Source organism: Dendropsophus ebraccatus, chromosome 9 (genome assembly GCF_027789765.1).
Source record: "Dendropsophus ebraccatus isolate aDenEbr1 chromosome 9, aDenEbr1.pat, whole genome shotgun sequence".
NCBI classification, from domain to species: domain Eukaryota; kingdom Metazoa; phylum Chordata; class Amphibia; order Anura; family Hylidae; genus Dendropsophus; species Dendropsophus ebraccatus.
In genome coordinates, this window is record NC_091462.1 from 21,846,513 (window position 1) to 21,859,542 (window position 13,030).

Consider the following 13,030-nt stretch of genomic DNA (forward strand, 5'->3'; position numbering starts at 1 on the left):
CCTGCAAGCAGCCTGTATCTCAGCTTCCTCAGGCCTGCAGCAGCCTGTATCTCAGCTTCCTCATGCCTGCAAGCAGCCTGTATCTCAGCTTCCTCATGCCTGCAGCAGCCTGTATCTCAGCATGCCTGCAGCAGCCTGTATCTCAGCATGCCTGCAGCAGCCTGTATCTCAGCATGCCTGCAGCAGCCTGTATCTCAGCTTCCTCAGGCCTGCAGCAGCCTGTATCTCAGCTTCCTCAGGCCTGCAGCAGCCTGTATCTCAGCTTCCTCAGGCCTGCAGCAGCCTGTATCTCAGCTTCCTCATGCCTGCAGCAGCCTGTATCTCAGCTTCCTCAGGCCTGCAGCAGCCTGTATCTCAGCTTCCTCAGGCCTGCAGCAGCCTGTATCTCAGCTTCCTCATGCCTACAGCAGCCTGTATCTCAGCTTCCTCAGGCCTGCAGCAGCCTGTATCTTAGTTTCCTCATGCCTGCAGCAGCCTGTATCTCAGCTTCCTCATGCCTGCAGCAGCCTGTATCTCAGCTTCCTCATGCCTGCAGCAGCCTGTATCTCAGCTTCCTCATGCCTGCAGCAGCCTGTACCTCAGCATGCCTGCAGCAGCCTGTATCTCAGCATGCCTGCAGCAGCCTGTATCTCAGCATGCCTGCAGCAGCCTGTATCTCAGCTTCCTCAGGCCTGCAGCAGCCTGTATCTCAGCTTCCTCAGGCCTGCAGCAGCCTGTATCTCAGCTTCCTCAGGCCTGCAGCAGCCTGTATCTCAGCTTCCTCAGGCCTGCAGCAGCCTGTATCTCAGCTTCCTCAGGCCTGCAGCAGCCTGTATCTCAGCTTCCTCAGGCCTGCAGCAGCCCCACCAGGGTGAGCTCCATCTCCTCCCTCCAGAACATGACTGTAAGAGCGCCCCCTGCCGGCCCGAGGCTCCTCCCCCACTGCGGACGGTGTACCTGGTGCTGAGCTGTGCAGTGCTGGGCACAGTGGTGCGTTGTTAGGAGCCCAGGCTGTGAGTATGGAGCGCTGATCCCCTCCTCCTGCCTCCTCACAGGAGGATGAGAGAGACATGATGCCGCCCACGGCCTGCCACACACTGCCCCCCTGTGGTGGAGGACACTCACTGCAGCTTGTGACAGGACACAGAGGCCGGGAGCTGTGCGGAGTGACGTGTCACCTGCTGTAATGTGCAGCGGCCAATAGGGAGGAGGGGATGGCGGGAATACGGGGCCTCATCCACGCAGCAGCAGCATCTCTGTAGTGTTCCCTGGCAGAAACACAGCACATCTAACTTCTATTTGTAGTTAAGATACCAATAAAAGAACAACTGAACCTCTAATATATTACAACATATAGATTTTATTGTTAAAATTACAAAAAAATGACAAAATAATAGATAAATACACAATGAACCATGGCTGACAAAATGTTAAAAACGACAAACATACAGTGAGGGGGCTGCTGCAGATGGACACAAGTAAATAAATAAATAAATAAATGGTAGACTAAAGTGCTAGATATAGTACAAAAAGAGCTATGAGTAAATATTTTTATAGTAAACAAGCTAAAAAAGTGCTATAAAGAATTCATAGATCTCAACAGATGTAAAACTACTAGAGTGTCATACCATAAATGATAGAAGTCAAAGTGTCCACCGGCGGCCCCCACCCCAACGCACGTTTCGGCGTAGCCTTTTTCACCCCTTGAAAAAGGCTACGCCGAAACGTGCGTTGGGGTGGGGGCCGCCGGTGGACACTTTGACTTCTATCATTTATGGTATGACACTCTAGTAGTTTTACATCTGTTGAGATCTATGAATTCTTTATAGCACTTTTTTAGCTTGTTTACTATAAAAATATTTACTCATAGCTCTTTTTGTACTATATCTAGCACTTTAGTCTACCATTTATTCATTTATTTATTTATTTACTTACTTGTGTCCATCTGCAGCAGCCCCCTCACTGTATGTTTGTCGTTTTTAACATTTTGTCAGCCATGGTTCATTGTGTATTTATCTATTATTTTGTCATTTTTTTGTAATTTTAACAATAAAATCTATATGTTGTAATATATTAGAGGTTCAGTTGTTCTTTTATTGGTATCTAGCTTGCTACTAGAACCCAAAGTTCGTAACTTAATACCCATCCCCCATACATTAGAGCAGTACTGGTAGCGTCTTGTATGGTGGAGTTCTACAGACTTTATATATGTGTTATTATTCTATTTGTAGTTAGATGTGCAGTGTATCTCTCTGCCAGAGCGCCCCCTAGCTGGCCGGGAGTGAGGCGCCCTGTGCAAGCGCACAGGTCGCACACCCCAAAGGCCGGCCCTGGGTTTGGCCATCAGTCTAAAGCCCTGTTAATACTACGAAATTGGCGTGACCCTAACCCTAACTTCCTGCATGTCAATTATTTTAGCACAAGCCCTCCGATTCAAACACATTGAAGGCAGGATTTCACGCAGAGTCCATCCGGGGGGGGGGGGGGGGGGGTTCAGGGTTCTCCCAAATGACCACCGACAGATTAGGGTCTTTTTAAATTAATCTTCGTCCGTCTTTGTTTGCAGTCCCTTTAGAAGGCACGAATAGTTAAGTGGCCGGGATGCACACACAATAGCAATACATTTAAATGGCCGATCAAATGTATTGCTGTGGGCCACACATTGCACAGCCAAGGTTTAAGTGTTTTATAGAGCAGCGTTTCCCAACCGGGGTGCCGCGGCACACTGGTGTGCCGGGAGAACTCGCCAGGGGAGCCGCGGGATCGCGGTGGGAAATGCACGCTGTCTCTTTAAGCACCCGAGAAGCTGCGGCCGCGCAGCTTCTCGGGATGCACGGATCACTTTCATGTTCCGCCCGCACTATGAGCGGGCGGAACATTAAAGTAAGCAGAATATAGGAGCAGGAAGTGTCAGCATCCTGCTACTATATTCACTCCCATAGGCTGCCGGCACTTCATGCCAGCAGCCTATTGGACTCCGGGACGTGACCTCTCCGGCAGGCGATCATGTGACGCCTGCCGGAAGTCCCGTCCCTGCGGCTCACAAGATGGAGCCAGAAGAGGAGGAGGAGCTGCTGCCTGCAGCCACAGCGTGGATTAGGTGAGTAGGATGTTTTTTTTTTTTTAGGGGCAGAGCAGGGGGCATTATTAGTATATAGGGGGCACCTCTAGGGGCATTATTAGTATATAGGGGGCACCTCTAGGGGCATTATTAGTTTATGGGGGCACCTCTAGGGGCATTATTAGTTTATGGGGGCACCTCTGGGGGCATTATTAGTTCATGGGGGAACCTCTGGGGGCATTATTAGTATATGGGGGCACCACTGGGGGCATTATTAGTATATAGGGGCACCGCTGGGGGCATTATTAGTTCATGAGGGGCACCTCTGGGGGCATTATTAGTTACTGGGGGCACCTCTGGGGGCATTATTAGCTCATGTGGGCACAGCAGGGGATCCTACATACAGGGGGCATCCCACATTCCTACTCACTTTACTGCCCATAACACCAAACAGCGCAGTTACTATGGGAGCCTACAGGAGGGAGAAAGGAAAGGAAGTTGCTAGAAATGTGCGGAGCCTAAATTGTTTGTCTGGCAAGTTCTGAAGAGATGAAACGTAGCTGGAAGGAATCATCATGGCGGATGGAGAGGAAAAGGGAAAGTGACTCCTCAGATCAAAGAAGACGTCACCTGTGAGTCACTGTATGACGGTTTTCTTATTTTGTAGAACATTATTTAGTAGGGGTGCCCCGAGGAAATTTTTTTTCCAAGGGGTGCCCTGAGGTGGAAAAGGTTGGGAAGCACTATTCTAGAGAACCCGAACCCGAACTTTCTGCATTTGATTAGCGGTGGCTGCTGAAGTTGGATAAAGCCCTAAGGCTATGTGGAAAACATGGATATAGTCATTGGCTGTATCCATGTTTTCCAGACAACCTCAGAGCTTTATCCAAGTTCTGCAGCCCCAGCTAATCAAATGCCGAACGTTCGGGTTCGGATCGACTCAAACCCGGTTCTCTCATCTCTAGTGTTTTCCCTCTCCTCAGGTGATCTCTGTCACTTTTACACAGGCCGAAATGGGACTGTTTTTAGTAACACTGCTGGCCGATAATCAGCCCACGTTAAAGGCCCCTAAAGGACAACTTCGGTAACTAAAACACATTACAAAGATATATATATATATATAGCTGTCACATGTCTAACGTGTATGGAGGCTATAAAACTATCATAAGATCCTGTATATCAGTGAACACTGTGCTGGGTCTTATCTGTATACAGTCTTATCTTCTACACATGCTATACTTGGTTACTTGACAGCAGTTTAGCGATGGCACATGAAGGGTTACCTGAGAGGAACGGAATCAAAATAAAATGCAAAGAGTGTAAACTCCAGTGAGACCAGTTTACACCCCTGGGACGCATGCTGGGAGTTATGGAACCGCAGGTCCAAACAACACAATTCAGTGATGAGGAACAGGGAAAACCCAATGACCTCTGTATCTATATATAAAGCAGTAATTCCAGCTGTGACTGGTAATAATGGGAGGCCTCAACACACAGGACAGGACGCTCTGATACCACAACAACACGGTGTGACGGGGCTAACAACCAGCGCCATAATAACTGTGTGTATGCTCTTGTGCTATATGGAAATGTGCAACACACTTCAAGTCAAAGGGGGGAGATTTATCAAACTGGTGTAAAGTGAAACTGGCTCAGTTGCCCCTAGCAACCAATCAGATTCCACCTTTCATTTTCCAAAGAGTCTGTGAGGAATGAAAGGTGGAATCTGATTGGTTGCTAGGGGCAACTGAGCCAGTTTCACTTTACACCAAGTTTGATAAATCTCCCCCATAGTGTTTTAGTGTCCCTGTGATGCCAAAATGTTCAGGTTCTGCAATGTTATCCAAATCCAAACGTTCTGCAATTGATTCACTGCAAAAGGGCGGCCTCCAACTTCTGCTGCCGCAGGGAATCAATTAGTGAACACTCGGGATAACTTGGATAACGTTGCCGAACCTGAAGAGCACTAATCACAACAAATCAGAGGTTACCTGTCACCCCTTAAAGGAGAAGTCCGGCAAAAATTGTTTATTAAAGTATTGTATTGCCCCCCAAAAGTTATAGAAATCCCCAATATACACTTATTATGGGAAATGCTTATAAAGTGCTTTTAGCCCTGCACTTACTACTGCATCAAGGCTTCACTTCCTGGATAGCATGGTGACGTCACTTCCTGGATAGCATGGTGACGTCACTTCCTGGATAGCATGGTGACGTCACTTCCTGGATAAACATGGTGACGTCACTTCCTGGATAACATGGTGACGTCACGACCTGACTCCCAGAGCTGTGCGGGCTGTAGCTGCTGGAGAGGATGATGGCAGAGGGACACTGAGGGACACAGGGCACTGGAGGGACACTGAGCATCCCTCTGCCATCATCCTCTCCAGAAGCCACAGCCGGAACAGCTCTGGAAGTCGGGTTGTGACATCACCATGTTATCCAGGAAGTGACATCACCATGTTATCCAGGAAGTGACATCACTATTTTTATCCAGGAAGCAGTGGCGGATTATAATGTGGGCAGTTTTGGGCGGCCGCCCGGGGCCCGAGTGTGTCCCCTATAGTGTGCCCCTGTCCCCTGTATTATCTGTGGTATTACATAGGACTGCAGGTGACATCTACTACATTATCTGTACTCAGAGGGATATCACTGTGTTATCTGTGGTGTTACATAGGACTGCAGGTGACCTCTCCTACATTATATGTACTGAGATATCACTGTGTTATCTGTGGTGTTACATAGGACTGCAGGTGACTACTACATTATCTGTACTCAGATATCACTGTTTTATCTGTGGTGTTACAAAGGACTGCAGGTGACATCTACATTATCTGTACTCAGAGATATCACTGTGTTATCTGTGGTGTTACATAGGACTGCAGGTGACTACTACATTATCTGTACTCAGATATCACTGTTTTATCTGTGGTGTTACAAAGGACTGCAGGTGACATCTACATTATCTGTACTCAGAGATATCACTGTGTTATCTGTGGTGTTACATAGGACTGCAGGGACATCTCCTACATTATATGTACTCAGGGAATTAAGTTGCTGGAAATGTGCGGAGCCTAAGATGTTTGTCTGGCAGGTTCTGATGAGACGAACTGTAGCTAGAAGAAATCATCACAGTGGTCCGGGCCAGAGGAAAAGGAAAGTGACGACTCAGATCAAAGACAACGTCACCTGTACGTTACATTTTTGTATTCAGTAGAACATTATTTGGTAGGGGTGCAACACTGCTCTATGCCGTAATACTAACACTGCTTTCTCCTAGTAACCCAAGTAACCCCCCTTTCCTTCCCCACTTCATCCACCACTTAGCCTGAGAGAAAAAAGGCTTTTTGACAGGTACACAGGCGTCAGTTGTTGATGGACCGGGGGGGGGGGCGTTCGGGTTGGGTGGACAGCCCAGGTCCCAGGGTACATTTAATCCGCCACTGCCAGGAAGTGACATCACCATGTTATCCAGGAAGTGACATCACCATGTTATCCAGGAAGTGACATCACCATGTTATCCAGGAAGTGACATCACCATGTTATCCAGGAAATGAAGCCTTGATGCAGCAGTAAGTGCAGGAAAGGCGCTTTATAACTATTTCCCGTAATAAGTGTATATTGGGGTTTTGGTCGCATCAAATCCAGAAAAATTGTAATAAAAAGCGATCAAAAAGTCGCATATGCGCAATCAAGGTACAGATAGAAAGTACAGATCATGGCGCAAAAATATCACACAGCTCCACAGACCAAAGGATAAAAGCCTGGGAATGGAGCGATTTAAGGGTGCCTTCACACTTACCGGATCCACAGCGGATCCTCACGCTGCGTATTCGCAGCGATATCCACTGCGGATCCGGTACCATTCACCCTAATGATAGCACATACCCGCAGCGGGATTGACATCCCACTGTGAGTATGAGCTTTAACCCCCTGGTGCCCGCAGCATCCACGCCTCCTGCAGCTCCGCCACTGCCCCCATCAGCCCCGGCACCCGCATCCCCAATCGCCGCACGCAGCCCGCATGCATTCCCCATCATCCCCACAGCCCGCACGCATCCCCGATCGCCGCCCGCCCGGGCTGCGGGGATGATGCGGGCGGGCTGCAGAGATGATGGGGGATGCGGGCGGCGATCGGGGATGCGTGCTGGCTGCGGGGATGATCGGGGATGCAAGCGGGCTGCGGGGATGATCGGGGATGCAGGCGGCTGGCGATTGGGCTGATGGGGGCAGTGGTGGAGCTGCAGATGGCGAGGATGCGGTGGGGCTGTGGGCATAAGGGGGTTAAAGCTCATACTCAAAGTGGTTTGTCAATCCCCCTGCGGGTATGTGCTATCATTAGAGTGAATTGTACCGGATTCGCAGTGGATCTCGCTGTGAATCCGCAGCGTGAGGGTCCGCTGCGGATCTGGTAAGTGTGAAGGCACCCTTAAGGAAAGTTTATTTTCTGTAAAAGGTTTTATTTTTTTACGAGCCATCAATTAATATAAAAGTTATACAAGTTACATATGGTCAGTTTTTCCATAGGACACACGGCGTAAAAACAAAGCCCCCCCCCCCCCCCCCCCCAAAGAAAAAGAATTGCGTTTTTTCAATTTCACCGCGCATATAATTTTTTCCTGGTTTCGCAGCATATTTTATGCAAAAATTCAGCCAGTCATTGCAAAGTACAGTTAGTGACGCAAAAAATAAGGCTAATAGGTCTGTAGGTGTAAAAATGCAAGTGCTATGGCCTTATATACACAAGGAGGAAAAAACGAAAACGCAAAAACGAAAATTAGCCCGGTCCTTAAGGGGTTAAAATTATCCAAAGCAATGGTATTTTTCTTGTCCACATATGTGCAAAATATGAATACATAGTTTAAGTTTTTTCCCCCATAATTCAGTTTGGAGCACGACTCACATAAGTTATTAGTCACCAAACACATGATGTTTTATGGGACGCTGCACTCACTGCAATGAGCAGGATTTATGTGGCTTCAGCGGCAGCAGAGAGGCGTGATGTGATACTGATCTGTTAGCTGGGAGCCTCCGCTCACCTTTGACCATTATGTTACAGGTTACATACACTATACAAGCAGCCAATGGTGTTTACTCCTCACATACTGCTGCAATTACACCAGGATGTGCGGACTATAGCCCTGAACGGGATTCAAGTTTCTACCATCCTCCTGTAGCTGGAGGAGTTCCCCTTATACCGCTTGTACCCACCCGTCCACCATAGTAATATAGTAGTCACCTGGGCAGAGCCCCAACCACTCTCCCATCTGTGGCAGGAAAGTTCTACGTGCCAAATGCATGCACAAGTAAAACATTACACCATAATAATACCAGCCAACAATACACAGTACTCTCTGGGGATTTGCTGCTGCTCTGGACAGTTCCTGACATGGACAGAGGTGGCAGCAGAGAGCACTGTGTCAGACTGGAAAGAATACACCACCTCCTGCAGGACATACAACAGCTGATAAGTACTGGAAGACTTGATATTTTTCAAATACAAGTAAATTACAAATCTATAAAAGCTGAATTTTTTAAAATCAAGATTTTATAAATGTTTTCAGAAATGAATCGCAAGGGACGGCTTCCTACATATGTGTAACACCTCCCCAAAAGATAAAATTGTGTGTTCTCCAGTGAGGCCAAACTGAGTTTCAGATATAGCGCAGGGTCCACCCCTCTTTGAGGTTATCACTATCAATATGACAGCAAGAGAAGTGGGACAAACTTCAATAGAACAAAATTTTGCTAATGTAATGCATTTGCAGAAATGCTGTTTTTTTTTTTTTTTTGGTTTTTTTTTGCATTTCCCATTAACAAAAGTTTAGGTGATTGAAAAAACCCTTTCAGGGTGCCCTAACAAGTACAGTATTTTCATTTCGCTGTGAGAATGTAGCCCCTGCCCCCTTAACCCACCGCTGCCTGGTTAATACATTCACCGTCTGCGCTCTGGCCTGCTTCTCCGGCTCCCAGACGTTCTGTTCAGCCAATCAGTGGCTGCGGTGGGACAGCGCACTGATTGGCTGAGCAGGACGCCAGCAAGCCGGAGATGCAGGCCGGAGCGCGGACAGTGAATGTATTAACCAGGCAGCGGTAGGATAAGGGGGCAGGGGAGAACAGTACTCAGTATTCCAGCGGATTTCGTTGCAAAATTAGCAGCGTGAAATCCACTACAATACTGCACATGTGAAGGCGCCCTAACAAGGTATTCCGGCTAGAAATGCTTATTACTTATACAGTAGTTAGGGTTCGATCGCCATGCCCGCTAATCAAGTAATCAGATGCAGCTGTCAAAGTTGACAGCTGCATCTTATTGTTTGCTGTCCCTCATACCTGGTGGTCTAGTGGGGTGGATTGCCCCCCCCCGGGACATTGTCCCGGAGGAGAGATCCACACATCCTTTACCCGCCGGGGTCAGCGCCGTAATGATGCTGGTCCCGGCTCGGTACTCGAATGCTTCCGGCTGCAGCAGCCGAAAGCAATCCAGTGCCCATCTCATTAATCTATGCTATATAACCATACAGCATAGATCTCAATGAGAGATCAGTGTGTTTATACTAGAAGTCCCCCAGGGGGAATAACCCTAACCACAGGGGGAATAACCCTAACCCCAGGGGGGCTTCTAGTATAAGTGTAAAAAAAAAAAAGAAAAAAAAGTGTTGTTGTTAATAAAAAGCCCCCTCCCCTAATAAAAGCCCCCTGAATAAATAAACAAACATGTTTGGTATCGCCACGTGCGTAATCGCCCAAACTATTATTTAATCACATTACTGATCTCGCACGGTAAATGGCGTAAGCGCCAAAAAAAACCTAAGTGGAAAATTGCGCATTTTTGGTTGCATCAAATCCAAAAAATTTGTAATTAAAAGCGATCAAAAAGTTGTATATGCGCAATCAAGGTGCTGATAGAAAGATCACATCATGGTGCAAAAAATGACACCTCACACAGCCCCATAGACCAAAGGATAAAAGCGCTATAAGCCTGGGAATGGAGCGATTTTAAGGAACATATTTATGTTAACAATGATTTGAAGCCATCACATAATATAAAAGTTATACATGTTACATATCGTTGTAATCGTAACAACTTAAGGAACATATATAACAAGTCGGTTTTACCCCAGGGCGAACGGCGCAAAAAAAAATACCGCCCCAAATAAACAAAATGCGTTGTTGTTTTTTTTCAATTTCCCCACACATTTATTTTTTTCTGCTTTTGCAGTGTACTCTTTATGAAAAAATTCAATTGCAAAGTACAATTAGTGCCGCAAAAAATAAGGGCTCATGTGGGTTTCTAGGTGGAAAAATGCAAGTGCTATGGCCTTTTAAGCACAAGGAGTTAAAAAAACGGAAGTGCAAAAATCGAAATTGGCTCCGTCTTTAAGGGGTTAAAGAAATGCTGCATTTACGAACAAACATAACTGACCAGTTTATCTGACAGATTTTCGAAGCCGAAGCCAGGAATGGATTTGAGAAGAGGAGAAATCTCAGTCTTTCCTTTATGACCTGTTCTCTGTTTATAGTCTGTTTCTGGTTTTGGCTTCAAAGATCTGTCAGATAAATTAGTCATTTATCTGTGTGTAAAAGTGCACAACATGCTGCACTATTTTTTATTGTTAAAATGATGGGACACGGTGATGAAACCGAACAAGCCCTAAGCCAATCATTTACGTCGTCTGACACCACAATGTGCTTTCTGTTATGATGGAAGCCATGAAGCTGGTGTAAACAGAGCCTAATAATAATCACACCCCTCCTGTCCTGACCGGTCTCAGAGATGGGTGCTGTTCTCACTGCTCGGGATCTCAGGGCCGTGACGCTACCACAAAGGCGTTAAAAAGAGCAAGAATGTCCCCTGCGCCCTTACAGGAGTTGTGTCATGAAAAAGTTGCTAAGAACAGATGTGTACCACATACATATATGCAAAGAAATGCAAATGTGCTGGGTTTTTTTCAGAAAGTAACTTACAACCCTGTACTGTTTTTCTCCTCCATGGATTTAATCACTTCCTGGTTTTCTCTCTGAACTGGGACCCTGCGGTTGCCATGCAACCGTGCACACACTTTCCCACAATCCCCCTTGCTTGCAGGCTCAGTGGAGAACAACTGCAAGTACTTCTAGGGGATTGCAGTTGAACTGAGCATGCCTGACCCTCCTTAGTGAGTTATAACCAAGGGCAACAGGTTATCAAATCAATGCAGGGACACAGGGAACTAGTATATATATCTATATATATATCTAAGACAAAACATTAGCAGAAATGCTTGTACACTTGAAATATGTTTCACTTGATATAATACCTCAGTACAGAACTAGTTTTCTTAGTGGGGGAATCCCTTTAAGCAAGGCAAGGTTAGCAATCAAAGAGCAACCAATCAGATGACAGCTTCTAGCAGACTGGAAAATGAAAGCAGCGCCCTGATTGGTTGCTACGGGCAACTGCTCCAGTTACCCACTGTCCTAGTAACTATCTATGTCTCCACTACAGCCAACCTATGAGCGGTAATACCGGGGGCAGTCTGCGCTCTTAGACTCTATCCAGACCCCACAATCCTCCGTATAACTCACCGACATCCTGGTCGAAGGGGTTGGAGCTGAAGAGCGGCATGGCTGGGGAGGGATAAGGGGGAAGACGTCTCCGTGAACCAGGCTTCGGTCAGACTCTTCCTCGTCCGGCTTCTCCCGTCACAACATCTAGCACCACTGGCTTCCGTATGCTCGGGGCTGCCCCTTTTTTGCCTGACAGGAAAATTACGTAATCCCAATGTCCCTCATTCCGCGGCCTTCATCTTAACGCTTTACAATCGCGATATAAATGAATAGGCGATGTGTAGAAAGCGGTAACGCTGTGTGATTAGTTACTATTCGCGCACTATGCGATCAGGCAGCGCGGCGGACAGCCCAGGCTGGGGTCCTTCATCATTCTCAGGGCCTCGGCAGTAGGAAGGGCAGCGACGCTGTGACTAGGAATGTCACGTGAATGACGTCACTCGGATGATAGCGCAGAAGTAGGGGGGCGGGGCTCTGACGTCACGAATTAAAGGGGCCGTTTTCTAGACAGTTAAAATTATTTAGTTTATTTTATTGGTTACCTGACGAGGATATTAACACTTTAATACCTGAACTGTTCTTGGTCTTAATGAGAAAGAAATTTAGGGTCGTGACTGTTTTCTTATTCCTGTAGCAGCATTAGGGCTTGTTTTGTGGAATTAGTTGTATTTTGCGGTGGGAGTGACTTTTATCTATTTACACCCACACATGGCAGTCCTTCAGTGACCATAGAAAACCATAGGGTGATGGAGGGAGCTTTGGTAAGCATTGGTGACAGCATCTGAGGGGTTAATCAGCGAGGATCAGAGTTATCTCAGATCCCGGAGTATAACATGGAATCTCAGGCTTATTAATGCTGATTTATTTGATAATCGGCCTGTGTAAAAGGGCCAGCCATATGGCATAGATTGTGCACTGTAATAGCGGAGTCCTGTAACGTAAGCCGGCCTATGACAATGTGCAGGGATACAAGGACCTCCGTGTAGCCACCCCAAAGACACAGACTGAAGGTACCAATACACTGGTTACTAGAACTGTCAGTATAAAGCGGGGGTAGGGAACTCTCGTTCTCCAGCTGTTGCTAAACTGCAACTCCCATCATGCCTGGACAGCCCCTATCAAATGATGTCAATGGAGATGGGAATCAGACGTGTCATTTTTTTTTTTTTACTGCCTGACTCTTTTGTTCTCGGATACCACAACTGCTAAAAAATTTGGATATGCTTATATTTGGAACCTTCGGCCCTCCAGCTGTTGCAAAACTACAATTCCCATCAGGCCTGGACAGCCAAAGCTTTAGCTTTGGCTGTTTGGATGCAGGTAGGGATGGTCCGAACCTGGTTCAGACGGGGTTCGTACGAACCCGAACCATCCGAAATGATTACCGCTGTCTACCTGCTCCGTGCAGCGGGCGGATCCAGCGGGAGGAACGCCTGGAAA

The 13,030-nt window shown here is 47.0% G+C and overlaps 1 protein-coding gene across 2 annotated transcripts in view; it reads right to left on the reverse strand.

Moving 5' to 3' along the window:
• The window catches only part of STAM2 (signal transducing adaptor molecule 2), a 38,680-nt gene extending 26,710 nt beyond the window's left edge, over positions 1-11,970 (reverse strand). For both annotated transcript variants that reach the window (XR_011364516.1, XM_069982718.1), the window contains exon 1: positions 11,609-11,970. Coding sequence is in view for 1 of the 2 variants with exons in the window: in XM_069982718.1 (XP_069838819.1) it covers positions 11,609-11,648 (40 nt within the window). In the remaining variant the exon portion in view is untranslated. The remainder of the gene's footprint in view (positions 1-11,608) is intronic.
• Positions 11,971-13,030: the final 1,060 nt, after the last annotated feature.